The sequence below is a fragment of the Zosterops lateralis genome (assembly GCF_965231275.1).
Source record: "Zosterops lateralis genome assembly, chromosome: 3".
Lineage (NCBI taxonomy): Eukaryota > Metazoa > Chordata > Aves > Passeriformes > Zosteropidae > Zosterops > Zosterops lateralis.
The window spans coordinates 40117659-40144436 of record NC_139764.1 but is presented as its reverse complement, the minus strand read 5'-3'; the positions used below and the strand labels follow the sequence as shown (position 1 = coordinate 40144436).

At 40.4% G+C, this 26778-nt stretch overlaps 2 protein-coding genes across 3 annotated transcripts in view; both read right to left on the bottom strand.

Annotated features, from left to right (window-relative positions):
- LOC310907407 (uncharacterized protein) overlaps positions 1-26301 on the bottom strand; it is a gene marked incomplete at its 5' end in the record, with an annotated part of 36941 nt that extends 10640 nt beyond the window's left edge. Inside the window, 7 exons of the mRNA XM_083857626.1 lie at positions 20474-20593; positions 21519-21675; positions 22142-22236; positions 23002-23128; positions 23796-23885; positions 24534-24673; positions 26100-26301. Of these exons, the coding sequence (XP_083713752.1) occupies positions 20474-20593; positions 21519-21675; positions 22142-22236; positions 23002-23128; positions 23796-23885; positions 24534-24673; positions 26100-26301 (931 nt within the window). The remainder of the gene's footprint in view (positions 1-20473; positions 20594-21518; positions 21676-22141; positions 22237-23001; positions 23129-23795; positions 23886-24533; positions 24674-26099) is intronic.
- Positions 1520-16630, bottom strand: SULT6B1 (sulfotransferase family 6B member 1). 2 transcript variants are annotated; one of them, XM_083856256.1, is made up of 7 exons: positions 16492-16630; positions 6885-7024; positions 6162-6251; positions 5381-5507; positions 4511-4605; positions 3838-3994; positions 1520-2902 (listed from the first exon to the last, which is right to left on the bottom strand). In XM_083856256.1, the coding sequence occupies exons 1-7, from the start codon at positions 16586-16588 to the stop codon at positions 2772-2774; spliced, it is 837 nt and encodes a 278-aa protein (XP_083712382.1). In that variant the 5' UTR covers positions 16589-16630; the 3' UTR covers positions 1520-2771. The 2 variants fall into 2 exon arrangements, with proteins under 2 accessions (XP_083712382.1, XP_083712381.1); XM_083856255.1 differs by lacking the exon at positions 16492-16630 and adding an exon at positions 8479-8741.
- Positions 26302-26778: the final 477 nt, after the last annotated feature.

Below are 26778 nucleotides of genomic sequence, written 5' to 3'. Positions count from 1 at the left end.
AGGTTTGAACAGAGAGAGATGAGAAGAAGCCCTGTGCACCAGTGAAAGAAGTGAGAAGACATCTCTGTTCCCTGAGATGAAGAATTCCGTGCCTTTGAAGTTGCTTATCTTTAAAAGGAACACCCCAATATGTGAGTCTGCAGCCCATACGTAGTCTCGGGAAAGCCTACTCTACTGTCCTAGAGTTCTTAGTTTTGCCTCTTTAGAGAAAAGTAGAAAATGTTCGTCGAAAATGAACAGTTTGTGGCAGGAGAAAGGGTTGGTTTAGAAATTCCATTTGTTTTCTTATTTTCTTCTTTTTAGTATATGTTAATAAAATCTATCTGTTTACTTTTAAGTTGGGCTTGTGTTGCTAATCTCCTCAGGGTAGGAGGTCATGATTTATGCCAGAATGTTGAACTACCCTGACCTGAGGCCTGGTCAAGGCCTGGTTTGAGGCCTTGTCGGGGCCTTGGAGCCATGACACAGATAAAATTCTTTTAGGGTTGCGGCGCAGTTAAAAAGAGTTCTTAAGGTGTTTGGGAAAAGTATTAAGGTTTGAAGGTCACTGGGTGAAGTAGTTAGTAGGCACATGTGTAGCCACCTTAATTGTAACTAAAATAATGTGTGTTTGCATTCTTTCTCTCGCTGTATGCCAATGACTGAGCTATCTGAACTGTAAACTATATAGAAGTGTATAAAAGACGCCATTTCTCTCGAAATAAAGGAGTTGCATAGTGTTAATCACATTGATCGGACCTACGCGTCTCTGTCCAGTCCTCCCTTTTTCTAACAAGGCTTCCCTGGCAAGAGGCTTGTTTTGCCTTTTTCTCCCAAATCCTATCTCCCAGAGAGAAAAGAGAGTAGACACTCAAACCACTACACTAAATTCAGCAAACAGAAATTCAGTGAACATGAAACCATACACTTTTATTCTGTTCTATGAATTTTAAGAACTTTCTAAGCCTACTTGCAGGACTTTAATTTCTATAACCACATTTGTACCTTGTCATCTCTACATAAATTTGTGTCTCTTTAGTCACATAATTTCAGGCCCTCCTCAATGCTGCTACCTCTTGTATTTTCTGTCAGTAACTTATTCAAGGGGTAAGTTATCTTCAGGAGGACCACAAACTCCTTTACCATGATTTATATTTGTCATTTCATTGTCTTCAAAATGTTCCATGGTCACTTGCTTTGTCATTTCTGCTACTCCATTACTATGTGTCAAGTTAAGGTGACTGTTCTATTTTGGTTCATCCTTCTCAAGTTTTTCAACGTTGCTGTTATGTCTGTTCTCCTCCAGGAATCTGGTACCTTTCTGGTTGCTTACAGATAGCCTGTAATTGTTCAAAAATTACTTGCTGCAGGACTTTCTGCTGCTCTACTTTTGAATCCATTCATTTTCTTTTAATATTCTAAATATTGCTTCTAGCATTCCTATTTCTTTACAAAACTCTGCATGTCCACTCCTGTCCAGGGAAAACCAACCAGCTTTAGAAGAATGACACAAAAAGTCCTTCAATATTTTATTCTTTCCAACTGTATTTTTCATTTGTACATCAAATCTGCTTAGGTAGTGGATCTAGAAATCGGATGGGGGGGTTTTCCTGTTTTTAATTCAACTATACTTACAGAATATTATTTTGCCTTTTTGTTCCACAACAAGTCTCTGGACACAAGTCTGAAATACTGCACCTAGAGAGGCAAATGCCAGTGGCAGTACAAGAGACCTGGGTGCAGCAATGTCTCACACCACCACTCTTGACAATCCCACTGTCTCAATAGATGCATTTTCAAGAAAGACACAGAGAAACCAGAGGGGTTCTGAGGGAGGACCACAAAGTTGAGAAGGGTCAGGGACAACCTCACCACAGTTTCCAGTAATTAAAGGGCAGCTACAAAAAAAATAAAGGCTCTCTATTCATGAGGCACCACTTGGAGAAGAAAACAGACAGTGGGTTCAAGTGCAACAGGAGAGGTTTAATCTTAATACATAAAGTGAATTCTTTGCACAAGAACAATCATTTGCTGAATACTGTCGCCAGCAACAGGGTAGAATCCTCATCACTGGAGGGTTTCAAGATATGATATCTAGATAGAATCTCATCTAGGCTGCCCTTCTCATGAAAAGTTGTACCAGATGATTTTTCAAGGTTTCTTCCCAGATAGGCTGCTCTGTGATCGTATACAAAGCAGTGCCTCTGAGGGAATCTTGCCTGTTAACATCAGCCCATAATCTGAAATCCATCTTGATATTTTGTATTCTGAGAGATGAAAAGCCTTAAGAATGTTGATCCACATTCCCCTTGTTTCTCCTCCCTCTAGCACTGATATAGTTTGTGCTGGATTCATAGAAGGTCACCATTGTCATTAGGTTTCTGGCATCTCCCTAATGTTGCTAGGGATATTTTCTGTGAAGAATAACATTGCCTGATTTAAAACATTTTTGAAGAAAAACAATCTGCACACTAAATGATTATAAATAGGCTAGAATGTTCGAATTGGGGTAGAAAGAAAAGAGGCATTTCCTTCCAGGTTCCAGCTGGAACAGGGCTGTTGAATTTTTGTAAATATGACTAGTTGACATCTTCTTCAGCAAATGGGTGTAGCCAAAAATCTCACCATGAAACAAAAGGCCATTACTCATCACTGTCACTGTAAAGGCTGCAATGATTCTTACAGTAATTCTAAGGTGCTTGCATCATTTGATCTAGTCTTCTAGTGCATAGCATTTACATGTTCTGAGTCTGCTTTGCACAATTCTTGTTCTAAGCACATTTCCTTACTCTTCAGGCTTTGCAGTACAAGTCATACTTCAGCTTCTTTCCAAGTATAGTTCCTGCTATACGTTCTTCAAATACTTTGTCCATTTTCTTATTCTGCTCTTCAGTGAAATGATTCTTCCAGTCACTTACACCACCTTCAAAAAAAGTAAAGTAACTATTGAAAACCAAGACATTCTGTTTATTTATTCTATAGATCTGTCATTTTTATTGCATCGTACACTATACAGTGCTGATCCATTTTCCAGATGAAACAATTTTGTACAAAAATATAATTCTTTGAAATCAATGGAGTTATATATATGTGAACAATTTTCTGATATATTACAAAGGAATATACTCTTCTTTAGGCGACCGTGTTCAAAAAGGCAGCCTGATACCCTGTTTCCCTACATCTCTCTCCTCTAGTCAGGCAAAATGGAAGATCATGAAGAATTGATTAAAAATCATCTGCCAGGAGGCAGAGCTGGGTTTCTGTACCTTTGGCAAACTCAGTTTTATCCAGTTACTTCTTTAATGCAAAATGCACAAAGAGATTATGACAAACAAGTTGCCTTTCTCATGTCCATGTCCCCTACACTACACTGCAAAAGTTGTTCTCTTTTGTTCCCTCCCTTGTGTGCACCTGGATTCTCACTTGCTTGGCTTAGTTCCAATGGGTAAGAGTGAACAGGCATTGGGCAGTGGCCATCTCACAAGATTCCTGTACTCTCCTAAAAGGTGTGGTCACACCACTCAGGCTCACTTTGGCCCAGTGCTGCCTGCTCAGGGCAGCCTCTCATGGCTGGGGGCAATTGGTGATCCAGGCCCAGAGGTGGAGAGGAATTCAGACACGGGGCACTTCCTCCTTCCTGCCAGCCATCAGTGAGCCTCTAAAGGGGCTCTGCTGTGAGAGCCTGCCTGGGTATCTTCCTCAGCAGCTCTCCTTGAATAGTCTTCTCAAGCAAAGCAGTGATAACCTGCTTGAAACTAACTTGCAATGCTAACATGAGTGCCAGAAAAAGAACCAAAGCAGGGCCCAAGTTCCTGAGAGTGTGACATTTCCACCCCTGAGCCCCTTGGAGCTGCCTACCTTTGCGAAACAGAACACTGCCCACTGTCCCATGGGTCTTCTCTGAGTTTTTCTTCATTGACTGGAAGCTGCTCTTCTCTACCACAAGCTGGAGCTCTTCCTCAGTCAGAGGAATTCCAAAGAATGTAGCTATGTTTTTCACAGCCAGGGCAGGATTCTGGAAAGTGTAACGTAATATATGACATTTCAACTTTCAAATAAATTATACCACTTTTCAAGATCTTTTACATGTCCCTATAACTCTCTGCTGCCTGCACAGACAGGATATTCAGAGAGATCACTAGGACTAGAGTTGTCCAGAGTGTTTCTCTTCTCCATACTTATTTTGGAGGAGATATGAGCTGCCTTCCTGTAGGTTGCAAAAGATTTTAAAGGATTTACAGTTGAGCAGAATCAATACTGCTGAAAATATTAAAGTTCCTCCCCAAAAAAGTTCCTGGAGATTTTGATTTACAATTATTTGGGCTTATATCACAGAGAAATAATAACAAAAATCCTTTCACACAAACAAAATTTTCCGAAGGTTTTTAAGTTTGAATTTCATCTTTTCTTCCCTTAAAACAAGAATTTGTCCCACAAACACTTTGGATACCCTGCTTGCATATAATCGTGAATTGGTCCAGGAAAAATGTCCCTTGAAGTATAAAGTATTTGTGACTATTGATAACCTTACCTCTTTCACCTCCTCATAAGTTATTGGCATAATATTTTCTTGGTCAGCATATTTGTTCCATTCAGAAAGGTATTCAAAGTAGCATCCCCAGGTCACTAAAGAAAACAAAAGAATGCTGAGATTAATCATAAATAAAGTTTATACAAGTTTTTCTCATTAAGATGTCTCAGCCAATGGCTTTATTAATCATGTCTGTGGCAGAGTTTACACCCTGCTGTGGGAATCCCAGGTTTTGCTCCAGGCTCAGGCATATGATACCATTTGTAAGTCAGAAGAATAAAGCTTGTTAGTCTTTCAAGCGAGCTGAGAGTCCACCAAAAAGCTGTCATCTTGCAGTCCATCTTGTAAGACTCCCTTCACCCAGTCTAAAACCTTGTTGAACCCCCTCTTCTGCTTGCCATGTGCTACGCCACACTCAGAACTTAAGACTAGTGCTATTAAAATTTCTCTCTTTTAATGCACTTGAATTAGTCCACTTTTTAATGCACTAGACTTAGTCCAAATAATTCCTCTCCTCCAATTTGGCATGGAGGTGGTTATGTATCTCCACAGACACAAGATGATGGACACAGGAGAGAAGTAGTAAAGGGAACCCAAGAGAGGGATAAGAAATAACTGTTTCTTCCAGGAAAAATACCAGTTTGCACATGTTAAAGAAGTCTGTGGAAGCGTAGGCTTAAAAAATATTTATCCCCAAGAGTAAGGCAAGTATGGCAAACTTCAGTTCAGATTTCTAATTCTCCATCTTTAATCTCTGCTTTTCTACTGTAAACCAAAAAAATCCTAGTGAAGCTGATTTACCCAAGAACAAGGGTTTTAATCAAAGACAAATCATCCAATAATTGACACAGACAGAAAAATATACTGTACTTTTCTTTGTCATGAAATCTGTGAAGAAATCATCCCAGGTCTCATAGGAGGGAAGAGTAGCCAGGCCATTGCAAAAATGATAAAAAGATGTAGCTACGTCTTTTGGATTACGAATCAGTAACAATATCTAGAAAAAAATTAAATTAATGATTTCTAGAGAAAGACATAGCAGATCATAGCATTAAAAAGAAATAATCCTAATGGACTTTATAACTGCAGTTGGGGATTTCTAATGCCATGTGTGCTACTTTTTGCAGAAGTAGCCATTTCATTCCCAATTCAGAAGGTGCAGTATTTAAATTTGCTTTGCTACCATGAGAAGAAGATGCTTGCCTATAATTATTATCTTTTACACATTAACCAAATTATTTATGCAGAATCTAAAGATGTTTTGCTCAATACAAAGTGTGTAGTTCATAATTTAAGTGGCAGGGAAAATTCTCAAAAATTGAAATTTCCCCAAAATTCGACACATGGAAGCCCTGACTTGCAATAATGCCATGAAATTCTTCCCACAGGAAACCATGTCAAAATACATTCTGCCTCTGGAGGATTTCTCCAAGCCCTGCAACTCTCTTGTGGAAACTGTCACAAAGGTGCCAGTAAGGGCAAACAGGTCAAGTGACAGCAATGGCAGTACTTGAACAGTCATGCAGAAATGGCCAGGCTAAACACTTAAGTATAAGTGTGATTCTGAAAACTGGCAGAAAAGAACTACATTGGCTTTAAAAAAAAAGTCTGTTGAAGTGCTTGTTTTTAGTACATTAAAATCAGCACTCACCTTGACTTTGTTTTTCAAGATAGACTTGGGAAGATTTTCAGGACGGAGATGAGTAACCATGAATCTTGGAGAAGGTAATTTGGTCATTCGCTTGAAGAATTGGAAAGAGAAAAGTGGACAGTTGAGTTAGTACAAGTATTCTTTTCATTAACCTATGCTAAAATATTGCCTTGATAAACTAATCAACAGTTACTGGCTTAAAGAAGTGGTTTTTTGTGTTTTTTGTGAGCGTTGTCCTGGGATATTAGTGGGCCCATGAACTACTGGAAAAGGACTATCCACTGTTAGTTCTCTTCAGTGATAATTCTCTTCAGTTCTGTTAGACAAGGGATCAAATCTAGAGGTAGGGTACAGAGTAGCTGTATGTGAAAGCAGAAGCATCTCAAGGACTGAGAGAGGGGATGAGGAGGAAGAACTAGTAAAAGAGACAAAAGCCAATATTTCATTATTTGACAATTTTATGAAGCTCTTCTTAAATACAAAAGATGCTATGTTGAATTTCTGAAGTTCTTATGTATCTCGTGGCTCTGTGCACCTCTCACTCCCACTGAAGTGTTCCTTTATCCCTCAGTATTTGAAAGTCCAGATGAGATTAATCTTGACCAGATGCCACATAAAGTGAACTGGTAAATTTCTTCTCAAACAATGCAATAGTTCATATATCACATATTCAGTATTTGAAGCACATAATTTTGATCATTGCCATACATATTCTCTTCCCACCTTATATTTCTCAGCATCTCCAACTTCAAGGTAGGGGAATTCCTCAGCGTCTTCAGCATTCCCACTGCTTTCTGTACCTGGTGTTTTCTTTTGAGATATGGCTATCAGGTCAGTTAAGATCTGACTTAGCCAGTTTGTGCCTGAAAGAACAAAAATACAGAATTGTTTGTACAACTTTGAGAACGAACAGAAATGAATTCACCAAGGAAGTCAAGAGCTGCTGGTACTACCAGGTGAGTTCCTTGGGCTCATTTCAGGTGATACAATCACAGCTGACTATCTGGTCAGTCACCTCCCAGGGTCCTACCTTGGCTCCTCAGAAGGACATATTTGTCCTCCAACTTGACCAGTTCAGTACATCATATATTAACTTGTAAACTGTAAACTAACTAATAAGGGAGAAGAACCACTAAGATTCAACTAGGAAAACCTGCATGAATGTAAAAAATTTGATTGTGACAAATATAAAGGAGACTGGGGTGGTAAACCTGTACTTTAAACCTAATATATTCAGTCTTTTCTGGTCTGCTGGATTATCTTAGGAAGAAAGATGGGTCACAGTCCTTCAACACAGGAACAGAACTAGATCTGAAATTTGTGCACTCATTTTCTTTAACAATAGGGAAAAACTCTACGCTGTGACCTTTCCTATACACATTAACTTTTTGTTCAAAAGACATCAAAGTGCCTGCATAGATCTCCCATCTCTAATTCACCATTTCCTGCCTTCCGGACACTGGGTGCCTACACCTATCTCACTGCAGCCTTAACCACTGCATTCAATTGCCTAACATTTCTTCAAATCCAAAATACAATAAAAAACCAAAAATCTTCATAATTTTGTCATCTGTGACTGTTGACTGTAAGGCAGTGGGAATCCATTGCTGGAAGAGAGAAACAGCTGCATGCAAGTGTAGATGAGCCCCATCCAATGGAAAACTTTGGCTTTCACGTGGACCAGTGATTTCAGGCAGAAGGAGCAAATATGTAGGGTGAACTTAGAACCCTAGCAAAGATCTCCTCTTGATTTCCCAATAATTAAAGAACAGTGTATTCACCTCAAGGACTATAAAAATATTTTTGATATTTTTGATAGCTATTTCCCGGCAGCTATAGGAAATAATCTAAGGAATATTCAGCATTTGAAGGTTCCAAAAGCTCCATTCTCTGTAAAAACATAAGGATCTGAAGTTTACAAACATAAATGTGGGGGCAGAAATCATGTAATATCAAGGGATCTAGTTATCTCTTGTGTAAAAACCTGCATTTTGCTTCTCTCCAATTTATGCATTTAGCAACTTAACTATGAAAAGCGAAGAAAAGAAAGACCTTTAAATGCTACAGAAAAGAAAATCAGATTGTTTTTCTCAGTCTTTTAAAGACTTTGCCTTATAAAATATTCACAATTGGTTTTGTTGTGTTTTTTGAAAATGAAATACGCTTTACAAAATTATGTGAACATTCTAAATTGCATTATTCATCATGCGACATAATATTATATACTATATAGTATACATTGCATATATTTAGTACAAACCTAGTTACTAGCTATTACAGAATCTTATTTATTAAAAGAAAATTAAAATATATTCACCAGATTTAGGGTATCCTGCCAAAACTACATCATCACTTCTGGCTTCAAAGGACTCCAAGGCTTTGAATACTTCAGGACTGCAAACAGCGGTAGGGTAGAGAATTCCCTTATAAGAAAAAAGCAGTTCATCAGGATGGATTGAACTGGCAGCTGCTAACATCTTATCTACGGCATCAACAAATGTTTTCCTGGACTTCTCCATTCTTCCCTCTCTCACACACACAGACTCTGTCACCGTATGAAATGGTATGCAGAAGGCCAACAAACTGTCCTTTAATAGGTGTTTGGTTTGTTTTCTGGTTTTTTTTTCTCAACCCTAGGAACAATATTTAACTACTTTCTGAACCTGTGAAGTAATATGCATCTCCAGTCAAAGATCCTAAGTAATATAGACCTTTGAAATCAATAGAAGTCAAACATAAATGAACAAGATAAGCAACCATATGGAATTGCATTTGAGGATAAAGGGCTTAGATAACTTCAAAACATCAGGCAAAGAGGTCTGTGATTACAGAACAGAGTTTAAAACCAGAATAAACAAAACAGAATGACATGAATTGCTGACAGGAATTTAAATGGCATGATCAAAATCCTCAAGACAGTTCATTACTTTCCAGTATTCACTGCTGGGATTTTCTTTTTCTCTTTATTATATCACTCCTCATTCTCACCAAAGCCAGATAAAATGTGCTGGGATTGGGAGACAAGATGCTCCATCCACTGAAAACTGAGCTGTGGACAGTCCTGTGAGTGGGGCTGACTGCTCCCTGACTGCTGGTGCCCAGGAGGGCACAGGGGCACATGCACTCTTTGGCCACTGATCAGACTGCAGAATAACAGAGGTCTGCTTTTCTGGTGGTTACACAAAAATTATTAGTTCTACATTTCTGTTACGAGCTCAATCATTCTTTAACAACTCATCAGCCCTTAGGGAGTTGGTAAGAATATAACCTCAGCTACAGGGATTAGTGTTCATCATGCTCATCAGCTGCTGACTGCACTGACCCCAGCTGAAGAACTGCCTTTAGCCTCAGGTTCAATATTTAAGTCTCTGGCAAAAGGATGGATGGGTCACAAAAAGCAAGAAAATACTTCCCCCTCCAAAAGTTATGCCAAGAATTTACATGCCATCCTTTCTTAGCTCCATCTTTTGAATACTGCCTCTTGGGCACAGGAAGCAAGAGGACCAGCAACTACATACCTGCATGCTTTTGCCATTTGCTCTCCCTGAGGGATTCAGCCTGCTCCCTCAGGCATAATGCCGTGCTCATGGCATGATCTAGCCCTACATTTTCACATCTACTATTCCAGTCCATGCAAAATCTTTTGATTTTCCCTCCATCTCCCTTCTTTCTGTAAAACTGTGTCAGCATAGAAAGACTACCTAGGTACAAGCACAATCTGAAACAAGTGGATGTCACATGGCCTGTTCCTTGTGATGAATGACATCTGTGCCAAAGGGCAGCCAGCTGGCACCACCTGCATCATTTCACTGACATCAGCTAAAAAACTGCTGTCCTATGAAACAGCATCTCTGCTGATTCTTGATGGGAAACTACCCACCCTAGCAAAACAAAGAGCAGCTGACTTGATTTTTCTTCCATATCTTCCCTTTGCATTGAACTCTCATGGACTGAAGATAAGAAAATGTGTCTAATTGGCATTTTAGCCTGCTGGCAAAAAAAAAATTAGCTGGGACACTCCTTCTTCCATAAGGGTGGAAAAAGAGGGAAAATGGGCTGTAAATTATTAGTGTATGTCGTGCAATACCACAGTGTTGGAGTAGGGTTTCCAAAATTAAAAACCATATTCCAGAGAAACTTCCAGAGGATTTCCAGTGTCTTTTTGCAAGAAAGGGCAGTCAAGCCAGTTATTCCTGGAAAGCATATTTTATCCTTAGAACCCAGGGAAAAAAAAAAAAAAAAAAAAAAAAAAAAAAAAAAAAAAAAAAAAAAAAAAAAAAAAAAAAAAAAAAAAAAAAAAAAAGCCAAACCCTGCATTTGTGGAGGAAAAAAACAATTAGGAGACACAAGTCATGAGGAGGGATTTTGAGGGAAGTTAAATTTCTTGACCAAAAAAAAATAAGCAGGATCAAGATTTAGTAATGTGAGCCTTTGATACAGCCATCTGCCATGACACCTGAGCCTGGAGATGGGAGGAGTGGACCAAGACCCACCCATGTGACACAAGACTCCCTGATCCTGGCAAATAGTGAACCCAGAGACTGACAGGAAAGCGCCACTTGATTTAAAACTTCTAAGAAGCAGCTTTAAAAATACAGAGATTAAAAACACATTTGAAACAGATTAAAGGATTTGATTGTCTGCAGCTTAATGGTATTTGTTGTTCAAGCCACCACAGTTTCTCTGAAGGTTTCTGACTTCCCATGCTTACCAGACCTGGTCCTTCCTGATTGTGGAGCTTTGCACAAGGAGGCTGGTGACATTCTGTGACAGCTACAGCACGGTGCCAACTGGCCCTTTCATGGTGTGCACTGATCTGCTCATGCAGATCCATGCCCTGTTAAATGAAACAACGTCAGAAAATGAAAGCCTCAAAACATGTGCTCCCAAGTCCCAAATAGGAGGTATTTTTTATCACTATCTCTATGATCTGCATTTATCTCAGCAAAACTCTGGAGAAGGCTTCCCTAAATTAGTCCTCCAAAATGACCGACTCCATTTTTAGACAGTTCCATTAAGACTGATCCACTCAAGAAGGTACCTTAAGACTCCCCTGATCATTCCTCTGCACCAAAACAACAACAACAGGGAAGCCTGCAGGGGTAGGGACATTCCCTGGGCTTCTGTGGATAAGCCCATGAAAAACAGGGCTTCAAGTTGATTTTGCTCTATAATAAAAATGTCATATGTAGCATTTTCCTCTTTAAATAATTTAGTGTGAATCTGATCAGAGGAGAATCAAAGCCTTCAAACAGAGCCCAGGCTGGTGGGATGTCCCAGGTTACATGGCAAAGGCTGTCTGCACACCCACAAAGGAGCACAGCAAAGCAATGAAGGAGGAATCCAAACAGTACCCTGCCCAGATACTCCCATGAAACCAGCTCATCAAAGGCCTTTCTCCACAAGCTCTGAGGGGCTCCGGCAAAGAGGAACACAAGTCAAGGACTCTTCCAAAGAGACTGGACCTTGTCCGGGACCCTTCTATGGCTGTTCCAGGAGAGCTTCAGACCCAGTGTCCTGGTGGGAAGATGACCCATCACAATGATCAGTGCAGGAGAAGCCTCTGGAGGCTGCCAAGGGCTACTGTCTGGGGCTATAGGCACATAAAGAAATGCAGAGCAACAGCCTTTCATGATTGCACATGACTTCTTACGTCAGGATTACGTGACAGGTATGAAACAGCTGCCATGAAACAAATTATGTACTGACCTGCATGATACTACTAATGTTGACTTTACCATATAGAAAGTAGTGAAACAGAGATGAAAAACAACTAATCCTCAGTACAAGATCAGGGCTGATTATCTTGACTTCTCTAAAACACTCCTTTGGCCACAGAACTCATCTGTTGTAAGATTTTCAAGGGTCCTCCTTCTTCATCTTTTCTTTTCCTTGTGAAGAGTAGAGTGTTTTTCATGATGGTCACCTTCCCTGACCAGAGCAAAGCTTGTCACAACATCAGATTAGTCCACTATAGATTGTTGACAGAAGCACAACCTGCTCTTTCTTACACCCAGAATTTCCCTGCTTACCTCATATATCCTGGGAACCCAAATTCTAGATGTTGAAATGTCTCTAGCTTCTTGTAACCTTTTTTTCTTGCTTTCATTTCCTCTTCTGTATATTTGGCATTTGCCAACTCCTTCACCATTTGTTCAAGCCAATTGGCTCCTGAAAGGATACAGACACCAGTAGGACATCCATTCAAGTTCACATTTTCATGTAAACCTTGCTGGTGGTGTCCTGTCAAATTGGTTTCAAGTCAAGCAGTTTGGCTCTGTGTTACTTTAACCTTTCAACAAGTGGGTGTGCTGGTTTTTGCTGCAATGGAATGAATTTTCCCCACAGTAGCTGGTATGGAGCTGTGTGTTGAATTTTTGCTGAAAACAATGCTGATAACACAGAGATGTTTTAGTTATTGCTAGGCAGTAATTACACAGTGTCAAGGTCTTCCCTGATTCTCACACTGACCTGCCAGAGAACAGGTTGCAGGTGCACAAGATGTTAAAAAGGGACCTAGATGGGGCAGCTGACCCCAACTTTATTCTATTGACCCAAAGAGTATTCCATTCCATATGGAGTCCTGCTCAGCAGTAAAATTGGAGGAAAGAAGGAAGGAGAGATGCTGAGAGCTATGGCACTTGTCTTACCATATGCCATGTGTTAACACAGTTTGGGTTTTAGTTAAAGAGGAATATGGAATATTGCCCTAAAACCTTGCATTGTTTTAGAAGGCATGGGCACCTATCTGAGGCCATTCTGAGATACTGGCATATGGATTGACCGCTGAGAACGCTGAATGCGGCTTTAGGAAGTGCCCATATAAATCCTGATTTTATCCAAGCCAGTCCTTTTCCTTCTGGCCAGGGAGCAGCTGACCACCGGCCCCAGCAGCCGCGCCAAGGAGCGGCCCGAGGCCTGGCCGGGCTCCGTCGACTCTTGGCAGGGGAGGGAGAGGCTGTAGCTTCACATCAGCTAGTTTTCAAGCCTAGCCCGGAGCCCTGGAGCTGGCCGAGCCAGGAAGGAATGTCTACTGGGCCCCATGGTAATAGCTATGGACTGGCTTAGGCCAAACCGGCCCCGGCTGTCACCAAGGGGTGGGCAGGGTTCCCCCCGGCTCCTCCGGTGACTCCCGGGCGGAGGGCAGGGGGGAAGCCCAGCCGCTCTGAGATCCCAGGGCTGACCATCGCCGGCCTGGGCAGATTTTAACTTTTTTAAGCACAGATAAAACTTCCAAGGCCCTAACCTTCTTGAGGGAGAGGAAAAGCCAGAGTGGGAGATATTTAAAGAGACAGTATGAAGATACCAGGGTCGGTGAAAGAGAAGTGGTATCCTAAGTAAGGAAGAGATGACAAGTTGCCTTGGTCTTAGAAAATCTCCTATGAGTTGTGGTAACAGATTGTAATATAAATATGTTAGAGTATTCCTTTAAGTCATGGACAATATGAATTGGGGAGATGATTTGTGGATTTTGAGCAAAAGTGTCTGTGATTTATTGAGTGAATACTGAATTAGAAACTGTGCTCTTGTTAAAAATATGGGCCGGAGATTATATTTTCTCCTTAAAATGCCTTTATTGAGCAGCTCTCAAAGGGGTGGCTCGAGGGATGGTCAGCTCTTCCTGGTTCACCCCTGAGGAGGAGGGTCTGTTTGGCTTTGCAGCTTCAGTCACTGCAGAGCCGGGAGTGTCGCCCTCGCAGGTGTGCCTGGAGCTCACTTTTGCTGGGTTGATTTGGGGGTATCCCCCCCCTCGGGCACCTTTTATGTTACAGCAAGATACAAAAAAACTATTTATCAGCACTTTAGGGCATGGCCAGTTCAGCACTGTCTTTTGTGGGTCCAGATTTTGCGTCGGTTTGTTTTGGCGGGGGCCTTTTGGTGCTGAATATGCCTTGGTTTACAGCGGGGCTTTATGGGTGTTCTACTGATTTCCACGCCAATGGAACGCGTGCGGCACTCGAGAGCACGTGGCACTGGCAGTCGGTTTGCGGCAGCGCCTGGGGCAGACCTGCACTGCCGGGGGACCCGGGGCCGGCTTGGCGGCTGCTTTGTGGCTCGGGGGTCCCGCGGCCCCGACGGCGGGCGGTGCTGGCTCGGGGTCCCAGGGCATCGCTGATAACGCTGTTTGTTGCAGGGCGAAGAGCGAAGTGGCTGTGCTCTGGCCTTCTCCGAGGCGGCGGCAGCGACCTGGGCTACTCTTTTTCCCCACAGAGAGTGGGGCTGTCGGCTTCCAGCGAGCAAACAGGCCCCCTGCCTTTGCAGAGGGATTACAGAGGTGGCCCCCACTGCTACACCACAGGGACTTACAATTACAAATTATTTAGAACATTAATACACTTATTATACAGCAATTTAGAGGATTTTAGCACTAGCAAACTGTTAACATATAACCAAGAGTTAGTTTTAACTTTATTTCTTTCACTCTGGGGATCCCATGAGATGTTTGAACAGAGAGAGGTGAGAAGAAGCCCTGTGCACAGGGAAGAAGTGAGAAGACATCTCTGTTCCCTGAGATGAAGGATCTGTTGCCTTTGAAGTTGTACATTTTAAAAGGTGACATTCCAGTGTGTGCTGCTCCACGGCACATATGTAGTCACAGGAAAGCCTACGTGATATGGGTGGTGCACAACTGCAGAAGTACCTGGGCAGGTTGCTTTTGTGAGAGTTGGAAGCCACAAGCAGACTGTTTCTCTTGTGGAAAGTTACCAAAACAAATCAGAAGAGACTTCTCTCTCTCAAAAGACTGAATGAAAAACTGTTTTATAGGTGGCACTGACATAGAGTTCTGGGGTTTGCCTCTTTACATTGTTTGTGAGAATGTTAACACTTTGTGGTAGGAGGGCAAGTGTTTGGGAAGTTTCATTTTTTTTAGATCCTTATTTTTTTCTTCTTTTTGTGTGTGTTAATAAATCTATTTGTTTATCTTTAATCTTGAGTCTGCTTTGCTTCTTCTGATCCTATCTCACAGCAGAAAAGACCAGTACACTAAATTTGACATAGTGAAACCACTACACCATGTCACCGCATGGGTGATGGAGCCCTGGAGATGGCTGAAAATTTCACTGCTGGTGGGACAGAATGATTTCCTTACTTTGCTTTGCTTGCACACTTGGCTCTTGCTTTACCTATAAAACTGTCTTTGTTTCAAACCCATGACTCCTCTCACTATCTTGGCCTCTCCTCTCCCACTGCAGGTGGAAGAGTGGCCCTGAGGAGCCACTGAGTTGAGCTGTGAGTTGCCAGCTGAGGTTAAATCATGGCCCTGGTTAATAATCAACAAGGCTGTGCCTAAGGGCAACAGGGGCAGATAGTCTGAAGTGTTACCCTGCTTGCTTTGGAATTACATCACATCCCTCAGTAGGAGCAGAAGCAGACCTCTGCTGCTCTTTTCAACTCTGGTACTTGTTCATTAGCTACCACTCCCTGTGGAAACTACTCAAGAGCTGTGTGACTGCCAGCACTGGGCCAGCTGAGTCATCCCTTGGCTGTCTCTGCTTGCCTTCCAGTGCTGTCTTTGGGAACACCGTTCCCTCTTCCCAACCAGCTTCAGTTTATGGTCTCTTCATTATTGAAGTTTGGCCTCATTCACAGTTTGGCCTCATTCACAATTTGGCCTCATTCACAGTTTGGCCTCATTCACAATTTGGCCTCATTCACAGTTTGGCTTCATTCACAATTCCCAGCTAGGCTTCTGTAACTGGCAGCACAAGGGTCATCAACCAAGCCATCACACTCCTGACACCTCCTGCTCAGGCTGGAGATAGAGGAACAAAGGCATGGGGGACTCTCACTTAATACTTCCACCACTGGAGGAAATAATGAAGATGCAGACACTCTCAGGACAAGGGGATGTCTGACTGCATTGATGTAAAAGAAATGAAGAATAACCTAACCCCCAGAAAACCACAATTGTAGGAAAACGTTGTAAAAGATATGAGTGGGTGGTGAACCTCCATCCTCAAAAGTTTCAAACCCCTTCAGGACAAGGCCTTGAGCAACCAAACCTAACATTGGAGGTTAGGGCTTTCCTGTTTTCAGCAGGAGGTTATATTATTTGTGTTTGAAATATGCTTTACAACTTTAATTCATGGTTCTTTGAAGTCTGATGTCATCATAAGCTTTTCTCAGGAATTAGTGCTCTGTTAAGTGATGCCATTAAATAACCAACTTCTGGATTATAGCACTGTGTACTTGACTACTCATCAAGAAAACTTAACTTAACTTAACTTAACTGATTTAGAATAACCTCCGAGAATCACATGCCTGGCTTCAAAGGTTTGCAGAGCTTCCAAAGTCTCTGGGCTGCTCATTGTAAGTGGGTATAAAATACCTCTGTAGGAAAACAGCATGTCTTCTGGGGCCATCTTGTCACCCTCTGAAAAACATTTCTCCACTATTTCAATGATTCTTTCACTTTTTCTGGTCATGGCTGTATCCCTGTGTAAGTCCTCCCAGAGAGAGAGACAGGCTGTCTTTCCTCAATGCAGAAATGCTCTGTGCAACACATGATTAAATAGGGCTGAAGGTGCAAGTCACTGATTAATTCTGTACTCTGTTAACTCTTTTGGACATTACAGAACTTCATGGAGACTGACATTAGTGACTTATGATCTTTGCTGCAAATGATACTAGGACAGGAACTATTGGGCAACAAGTAATCGGGTTAAAATGTTAAATTAACCCTAAGACAGACCTGGAAAGGAGATTTCTTGAAATATTTATAACTGGGGACTAATGCAGTGCAATTTGCCAGCTGGACAAGGAGCATGTATGTAGTGGACACCTGGATACTGGATCCAACCTGGCTTTCCATGTAAACAAGTGGATATTCCTGATTGTATTGCTGACAGTGCCCCTCAACGCCTTTTATTGCTGTTGTGTGGATTTCTAAGAACTTTCTAAGTCTATTTTCAGGACTTTCATTTCTATAACCACATTTGTACATTTCCATCTCCACATAAATTTGTGTCTCTTTAGTCACATAATTTCAGGCCCTCTCCAATGCTGTCACCTCTTTGTATTTTCTGTCAGTGGCTTACTCAAGGGGTAAGTTATCTTCAGGAGGATCACAAACTTCTTTACCATGGTTTATATTTACTATTTCATTGTCTTCAAAATGTTCCATGGTCAGTTGCTTTGTCGTTTCTGCTATTACATCTCTATATGTCAAGTTAAGGTCATTGTTCTATTTTGGTTCATCCTTCTCAAGTATTTCAACACTTCTTTGATATATGTTTTCTTCCAGGAATCTGGTACTTTTCTGGTTGCTTACAGATAACTTGTAATTGTTCAAAGATGTCTTGCTACAGAACTTTCTGCTTCCCTGCTTTTGAATCCATTTATTTTTTTCTAAATATTTGAGGTATTATGTGGGGGTGCTGAAATTGTTTCATAGGTTTTTTAGTTGTAGGTTTGATGTGATTTGGACTTTAACCCCAGCCAGGTAAAGTTCTTGGCTTGGAATGTTCTTATCAGAAGTTGATAAGAGTTTCCAAGGCAACCTAATCTTCTGCCCAGAGTTTCGGTCATCCCATTGTCTTTTCCCCCATCACAATGTATATTCTCCCCCCCATGCCCATCATCCCCCAGGCCCAAAACCTTCGGAGAGGTGTCAGACAGTGATTGGTGGATCTCCCAGGACCCCACCTTAATCAACCTGATTTGTTAATGTTGTGTATTGCATTTGGCATTAGCCACCTTGCTTTGTTTCATTGGTCTTGTAACTTGTGCCCACCCCTGAGATTTCTGGTAAACAAAAACCCCTCCCAAACCAGGCCCGGGGTCACTCCCCAGAGGCACAGGCCTGGGACCAGGGACTGCCCCTGAGTTACCCGAATAAAACCTTTCTCCCTGAGCCTGGAGTGTCCCCTCTTTCGAACCACGGCCGTGACAGCCAAGGCAAAGGTACTGTGGAGCCAAGACCCACGCAAAGGTACTGTTGGGCGTATCACAGCTAGCAGGGTGGCCCAGCCGAATGCTGGGCTGGCCTGAGAGACAGATACGCAAAGCAACAGTATTATTTCTAGCATTCCTATTTCTTTACAAAACTCTGCATGTGTGGCAATTTAGCACAGATGTGAGGATTTTGTTTTTTCTTTCTCTAAGGAAGTTTTCACAGATGTTGACAGCTTGGTTGACTAATTAAAGAGTTAGTTATGCCTCTGGAAAACTCTGGCTTAAAATCAGAAGATCCCACTTAACTTGGTCTTTTCCCTTCCAGCCAGTGACAGCTAACAACCAGCCCCAGAATGATTTAAAACGTAGAGAGACAGCATTAAAAAGTCATTTAAAGAACTGATAAAGACTATTGGATAAAGGGATGGAGGAAGTGGAAATTTTCGACTGGACTTCTCTGGATGTAAACCATGGAGAAATGGTTTATTATTTGTAATGTCATAATGCTGTTTGAGGGAATGCAAGTTCCAGCCAAAGGCTGTGTACTGATAAAATTGATATCGAATTGAGAATTTTGAATAGAGTAAGCCCTTGGCTCCTGGGGCAAAAATAAGGAGGTCTCAGTTTTTGAGACAAAGATGATTCTTAAAAGAAAGTGATTTGAAGCCCTGGGTCCTGGGATAAAGGGAGGCCTCTATTTCCTTTGAGAGATGATTTTAGCAATAGAAGAAAAGAATCCTTGTTTTATACTAGGAGAAGCATTCTTAAACAGTACCCCAAATACACTGAGGCCCATAATTAGCCAGCAAAAAGGCTGCTAATGGGTGGGACTGCACTATCTGAAAAAATTCCGGGCGTTGCAGATTTGTGACATTGAAAGGCACCAGACTTTTTTTTTTTCTTTCGGTGAATGTCTCCATGAAACTCTAGAAAGACTCGTCATTCAAAGTGATGCAAAATTATGTTTAAATGGTTGTAACTGAATGAAATTCATAGTTTTCTCTCTATGTTGTGTGGAAAGGTGAACAGTTTGTGGTAGGAAAAGAGAGTAGACTCTCAAACCACTACACTATATTAGGTGGAACAGAATTTGGCAAATGTGAAACCACTGCAGCATGTCCACTTCTGTCCAAGGAAAACCAAGCAGATTCAGAAGAATGACACAAAAAGTCTTTGAATATTTTTTTTTTCCAACTGTTTTTGAGGGTTTTTTTTCATCTGATCTCCTTAGGTGATAGATACATAAATAAATAATGGGTGGGTTTTTTCCTGTTTTTAATTCAACTATACTTACAGAATATTATTTTGCCTTTTTGTTCCACAACAAGTCTCTGGACACAAATCTGAAATATTGTGTCTGGAGAGGCAAATGCCAGTGGCAGTACAAGAGACCTGGGTGCAGCAATGTCTCACACCAGCACTCTTGACAAGCCCACTGTCTCAACAGAGGCATTTTCAGGAAAGACACAGAGAAACCAGATCACAGTTTCCAGTACTAAAAGAGCAGCTACAAAGAGGATGAAGGCTCCCTATCCACAAGACATCACTTGGAGAAGAAAACAGACAGTGGGTTCAAGTGGTAACAGGAGACATTTAATCTTGATACATGAAGTAAATTCTTTACACAAGAACAATCATTTGATAGAACAATAACTCCAGGAACCTCATCACTGGAGGTTTTCAAGATATGATATATAGATAGAATCACATCTAGGTTCCCTTTCTCATGAAAAGTTGTACCAGATGATTTTTCAGGTTTTCCTCCAACAAGGGCTGCTCTGTGATTGTATACAAAGCAGTGCCTCTGAGGGAATTTTGCCTGTTAACATCAGCCCATAATCTAAAATGCATCTTGATTATTTTACATTCTGAGTGATGAAAAGACCTGAGAATGCTGATACACATTCCCTTTTTTCTCCTCCCTCCAGCTTTGATTTAGTTTGTGCTGGATTCATGGAAGATCTCCTTTGTCATTAGGTTTCTGTCATATTCCAAGTTTTGCTAGGGATATTTTCTGTGAAGAAAGATGTTGCCTGATTTGAAACATTTTTGAAGAAAAGAATAATCTGCATATTAAATGAATATAAATAGAGTCTAGAATGATAGAATTGGTCTAGAAAGAAAAGGGGCATTTCCTTCTGGGTGGCAGCTGGAACAGGGCTGTTGAGTGTTTGTAAATATGATTAGTTGACATCTTTATCAGGAATGGTAGCCAAATGGATGTAGCCAAAAATCTCACCATGAAACAAAAGGCCATTACACATCACTGTCACTGTAAAGGCTGCAATGATTCTTACAGTAATTCTAAGGTGCTTGCATCATTTGATCTAGTCTTCTAGTGTATAACATGCAGAGGATCTGAGTCTGCCTTGCACATTTCTTGTTCTAAGCACATTTCCTTACTCTTCAGGCTTTGCAGTACAAGTCATACTTGAGCATCTTTCCAAGTTTAGTTCCTGCTATACGTTCTTCAAATACTTTGTCCATTTTCTCATTCTGATCTTCAGTGAAAAGATTTTTCCAGTCACTTACACCACCTTTAAAGGAAAAAAAAAAATCAAAAACCAAGAACTTTTTTGATCTGTCATTTTTATTGCATTGTACACTAAATAGTGTTGATTCTTTTTCCATATGAAACAATTTTCTATACCAGTATAATTATGTGAAATCTGTTCAATCCATATATGTGAATAATCTTTTGCCATAATGCAAAAGAACATACTCCTCTTTAGGTGACTGTGTTCAAAACGCAGCCTAAACTCCTGTTTCCCTACATCTCCCACCTCTAGTCATTTATTACTGGCAAAATGGAAGATCATGAAGAATTCAATAAGAATCACCAGTGAGCAGGCAGAGCTGCGTTTCTGCTCCTTTGCCAGCTTGAGGTTTTTATCCAGTTACTTCTTTAATGCAAAATGCACAAAAAGATTATGACAAACAAGTTGCCCTTCTCATGTCTGTGTCCCCTGCACTACACTGCAAAAGTTGTTCCCTTTTGTTTCCTCCCTTGTGTGCACCTGGATTCTCACTTGCTTGGCTTAGTTCCAATGGGTAAGAGTGAACAGGCATTGGGCAGTGGCCATCTCCCAAGATTCCTGTACTCTCCTAAAAGGTGTGGTCACACCACTCAGGCTCACTTTGGCCCAGTGCTGCCTGCTCAGGGCAGCCTCTCATGGCTGGGAAATTGGTGATCCAGGCACAGAGGTGGAGAGGAATTCAGACACGGGGCACTTCCTCCTTCCTGCCAGCCATCAGTGAGCCTCTAAAGGGGTTCTGCTGCGAGAGCCTGGCTGGGTATCTTCCTCAGCAGCTCTCCTTGAATAGTCTTCTCAAGCAAAGCAGGGATAACCTGCTTGAAACTAACTTGCAATGCTAATATGAGTGCCAGAAAAAGAACCAAAGCATGGCCCAAGTTCCTGAGAGTGTGACATTTCCACCTCTGAGCCCCTTGGAGCTGCCTACCTTTGCGAAAGAGAATATTGCCAAATGATCCATGGGTCTTTTCTGAGTTTTTCTTCATTGACTGGAAGCTGCTCCTCTCTACCACAAGCTGGAGCTCTTCCTCAGTCAGAGGAATTCCAAAGAATGTAGCTATGTTTTTCACAGCCAGGGCAGGATTCTGGAAAGAGGTATACAACATATGACATGACTTTCAAATAAATTATGCTGCTTTCCAAGGTGTTTACACGTCCCTATATCTCTCTGCTGCCTCCACAGACAGGATGTTCATAAAGATCACAAGGACTAGAGTGGTCCAGAGTGTTTCTCTTTTCCATAATTATTTTGGAGGAGATATGAGCTGCCTTCCTGTAGATTACAAAATATTATATATGATTTACAGGTAAGCAGAACCCACACTACTAAAAATATAAAAGCCTCTCCCCCAAATTAAGGAAATTTTGATTTACAATTACTTGGGCTTATATCACAGTAAAATAAAAAGCAGGAATCATTTTCTCAAGCAAAATTTTAAGTAGGTTTTTAAGCTTGAATTTCACCTTTTCTTCCCTTAAACAAGAATTTGTCTAACACCCATTTTGGATGCCCTTGAAGTGTAAAGTATTTGTGACTATTGATAACCTTACCTCTTTTACTTCCTCATAAGTTATTGGCATAATATTTTCTTTATCAGCATATTTGTTCCATTCAGAAAGGAATTCAAAGTAGCATCCCCAGGCCACTAAATAAAACAAAAGAAAGCTAAGATTAATCATAAATAAAGATTATACAACTCTTACTCATTAAGATGTCTCAGCCAAGGGCTTTATTACTCATGTCTATGAGAGAGTTTACAGTCTGCTGTGGGAATCACAGGTTTTGCTCCAGGCTCAGGCATATTGTAAGTCAGAAAAATAAAACTTGTTAATATGCCAAGGCATCTGAGAGTCCACCAAAAAGCTCTCATCTTGCAGTCCATCTTGTAAGACTCCTTTCACTCAGTCTAAAACTTTGTGAACCCTCCCTTCTGCTGGCCATGTGCTACGACAAACTCAGAACTTAAATCTAGTGCTATTACTTTTTCTCTATTTTGAGACACTAGAATTAGTCCACACTTAATGCACTAGGCTTAGTCCAAATAATTCCTTTCATCCAGTTTGGCATGGAGGTGGTTGTACACCTCCGTGGACACAAGGTGATGGACATAGAAGAGAAGGGGTAAAGTGGCCCGAAGAAAGACATAAGGAAGGACTGCTTCTTCCAGGAAAAATACCAGTTTGCACATGTTAAAGAAGTCCGTGGAATGCAGGCATGACAAATATTTATCCCCAAACAGTAAGACAAGTATGGCAAACTTCAGTTCAGATTTCTAATTCTCTGTCTTTAATCTCTGCTTTTGTACTGTAAACCAGAAAAATCCCAGTGAAGCTGATTTACCCAAGAACAAGGGTTTTTAATCAAAGACAAATCGCTGGATAATTGACACAGAAAGAAAAATATACTGTACTTTTCTTTGTCATGAAATCTGTGAAGAAATCATCCCAGGTCTCATAGGAGGGAAGAGTAGCCAGGCCATTGCAAAAATGATAAAAGGATGTAGCTACGTCTTTTGGATTACGAATCAGTAACAATATCTAGAAAGAAATTAAATTAATTCTTTATAGAGAAAGACATAGCAGACCATAGCATTAAAAAAGAAATAATACTAATGGACTTTATAACTGCAGCTGGGGATTTCTAATACCTTGTGTGCTACTTGCAGAAGTAGCAATTTCATTCACAATTCAGAAGGTGCAGTATTTAAATTTGCTTTGCTACCATGAGAAGAAGATGGTTGCCTGTAATTATTATCATTTACAGATTAACCAAATTAATTATGCAGAATCTAAGTATGCTTTGCTGAATGCAAGCACAGTTCATCATTTAAGCGGCAGGGAAAATTCACAAAAATAGAAATTCCCCCTGAAATTTAACATGTGGAAGCCCTGACTTGCAACAATGCCATAAAATTCCTCCCACAGGAAACCATGTCAAAATACATTCTGCCTCTGGAGGATTTCTCCAAGCCCTGCAACTCTCTTGTGGAAACTGTCACAAAGGTGCCAGTAAGGGCAAACTGAGGTCAAGTGACAGCAATGGCAGTACTTGAACAGTCATGCAGAAATGGCCAGGCTAAACACTTAAGTATAAGTGTGATTCTGAAAACTGGCAGAAAAGGACTATATCGGCTTAAAAAAAAAAAAAAAAAAAAAAAAAGTCTGTTGAAGTGCTTGCTTTTAATACATTAAAATCAGCACTCACCTTGACTTTGTTTTTGAAGAAAGACTTGGGAAGAGTGTCAGGACGGAGATGAGTAGCTATGAATCTTGGAGAAGGTAATTTGGAAATTCGCTTGAAGAATTGGAAAGAGAAAAGTGGACAGTTGAGTTAGTACAAGTATTCATTTCATTAACCTATGCTAAAATATTGCCTTGATAAACTAATCAACAGTTACAGGATTTAGCTTTCATTTGTGAGTGTTGTTATGGGATATTAGTGGGCTGCTCTGAGTAGCTCTCAATCTTCAAAAGCCCATGAACTACTGGAAAAGGACTATCCACTGTTAGTTCTCTTCAGTGATAATTCTCAGTTCTGTTAGACAAGGGATCAAATCTAGAGGTAGGGTACAGAGTAGCTGTATGTGAAAGCAGAAGCATCTCAAGGACTGAGAGAGGGGATGAGGAGGAAGAACTAGTAAAAGAGACAAAAGCCAATATTTCATTATTTGACACTTCATGAAGCACTTCTTGAATACAAAAGATGCTGTGTTGAATTTCTGAAGTTCCTATGTATCTCATGCGCATCTGCTCCTCTCATTCCCACTGAAGTGTTCATTTATCCCTCAGTATTTGAAAATCCAGATGAGATTAATTCTGACCAGGTGCCACATAAAGAGAATGGGTAAAGTTCTCTGCAAACAAATTGCAGTAATTCATATATCATATATTCAGTATTTGAAGTACATAATTTTGATCATTTTCATATATATTCTCTTCCCACCTCGTATTTCTCAGCATCTCCCATTTCGAGGAAGGGGAATTCATGTACATCTTCAGCATTCCCACTGCTTTCTGTACCTGGTGTTTTCTTTTGAGATATGGCAATCAGGTCAGTTAAGATCTGACTTAGCCAGTTTGTGCCTGAAAGAAGAAAAATACAGAACTGCTTGTAACACTTTGAGGATGAACAGAAATGGATTCACCAGGGAAGTCAAGAGCTGCTGGTACTACCAGGTGAGTTCCTTGGGCTCCTTTCAGGTGATACAATCACAGCTGAATATGTGGTCAGTCACCTCCCTTGGCTCCTCATAAGGACATATTTCCCCAACTTGACCAGTTCAGTACATCATATATTAATTTGTAAATTGTAAACTAACTAATAAGGGAGAAGAACCACTAAGATTCAACTAGGAAAACCTGCATTAATGCAATAAATTCGATTGTGACAAATATAAAGGAGACTGAGGTGGTAAACTTGCACTTTAAAACATAATTTTTTCAGTCTTTTCTGATCTGATGGATTATTTTAGGAAGAAAGATGGGTCACAGTCCTTCAACACAGGAGCAGAACTAGATCTGAAAATTGTGCACTCATTTTCTTTAACAATAGGGAAAAACCTCTATGCTGTGACATTTCCTATAGGCATTTATTAACTTTTTATTCAAAAGATACCAAAGACCCTGCATAGATCTCCCATCTCTAATTTACCATTTCCTGCCTTCTGGACACTGGGTGCTTACACCTTTCTCACTGCAGTCTTAATCACTGCATCCAATTGCCTAACATTTCTTCAAAACCAAAATACAGCTGAAAAGCAAAATCTTCATAATTTTGTCATCTGTGACTGTCTACTGTAAGGCAGTGGGAATCCATTGCTGGAAGAGAGAAACAGCTACATTCAAGTGTAGATGAGCCCCATCAATCCAAACCATTGGCTTTTGTGTGGACCAGTGATTTCAGGCAGAAGGAGCAAATATGTAGGGTGAACTTACAACTCTAGCAAATATCTCCTCCGTATTTCCCAATAATCAAAGAAGAGTGTATTCATCTCAAGGACTACAAAAAATATTTTTGATAGCTATTTCCTGACATCTGTGGGGTATGAATGTTCAGCATTTGAAGGTACCAAAATCTCCATTCTCCTTATGTGTAAAAACATAAGGATCTGAATTTTACAAACATAGATATGAGAACAGATCGTGTAATATCAGGAGATCTATTTACCTCTGGTATAAGAAATTTTGATTGTCTCCAATTTGTGCACACTACTTCATAACTATGAAAAGCAAAGACAATAAAAACCTTTATATTCTTTAGAGAAGAAAATCAGATTGTGTTTCTCAGACTTTTGAAAACATTTCCATAGAAAATATTCATAATTAGTTTGTTGTGCTTTTTGAAAATAAAATCAGATTTACAACATTTTGTGAACATTCTAAATACTATAAATTAACATAATACATAATATTATATACTATATAGTATACATTGCATATATTTAGTACAAACCTAGTTACTAGCTATTACAGAACCTTATTTATGAAAAGAAAATTAAAATATATTCACCAGATTTAGGGTATCCTGCCAAAATTACATCATCACTTCTGGCTTCAAAGGACTCCAAGGCTTTGAATACTTCAGGACTGCAAACGGTGGTAGGGTAGAGAATTCCCTTGTAGGAAAAAAGCAGTTCATCAGGATGGATTGAACTGGCAGCTGCTAACATCTTATCTACGGCATCAACAAATGTTTTCCTGGACTTCTCCATTCTTCCTCTCTCTCTCTTCTTCTCTCTCTCTTCTGCACAGACTCTGTCACAGTATATGAAATGTTGTGTAGAAGGAGAAGCTCACAAACTATCCTTAATACAAGGTTGGTTGGGTTTTTTTAACCCTATGAACAACAATTTATCTCTTTCTGTGAAGAAATATGCATCTCCAGTCAAAGACCCTAAGTTACATGGACCTTTGAAATCAATATAAGTCAAACATAAACGAACAAGATAAGCAACCATATGGAATTGCTTTCAAGGATAAAGGGCTTATATAACTTCAAAACATCAGGCAAAGAATTCTGTGATTACAGCACAGAGTTTAAAACCAGAATAAACAAAACAGAACGATATAAATTACTGACTGGAATTTAAATGGCATGATCAAAATCCTCAAGGCAGTTCATCTCTTTCCAGTATTCACTGCTGGGATTTTCTTTTTCTCTTTATTATACTACTCCTCATTCTCACCAA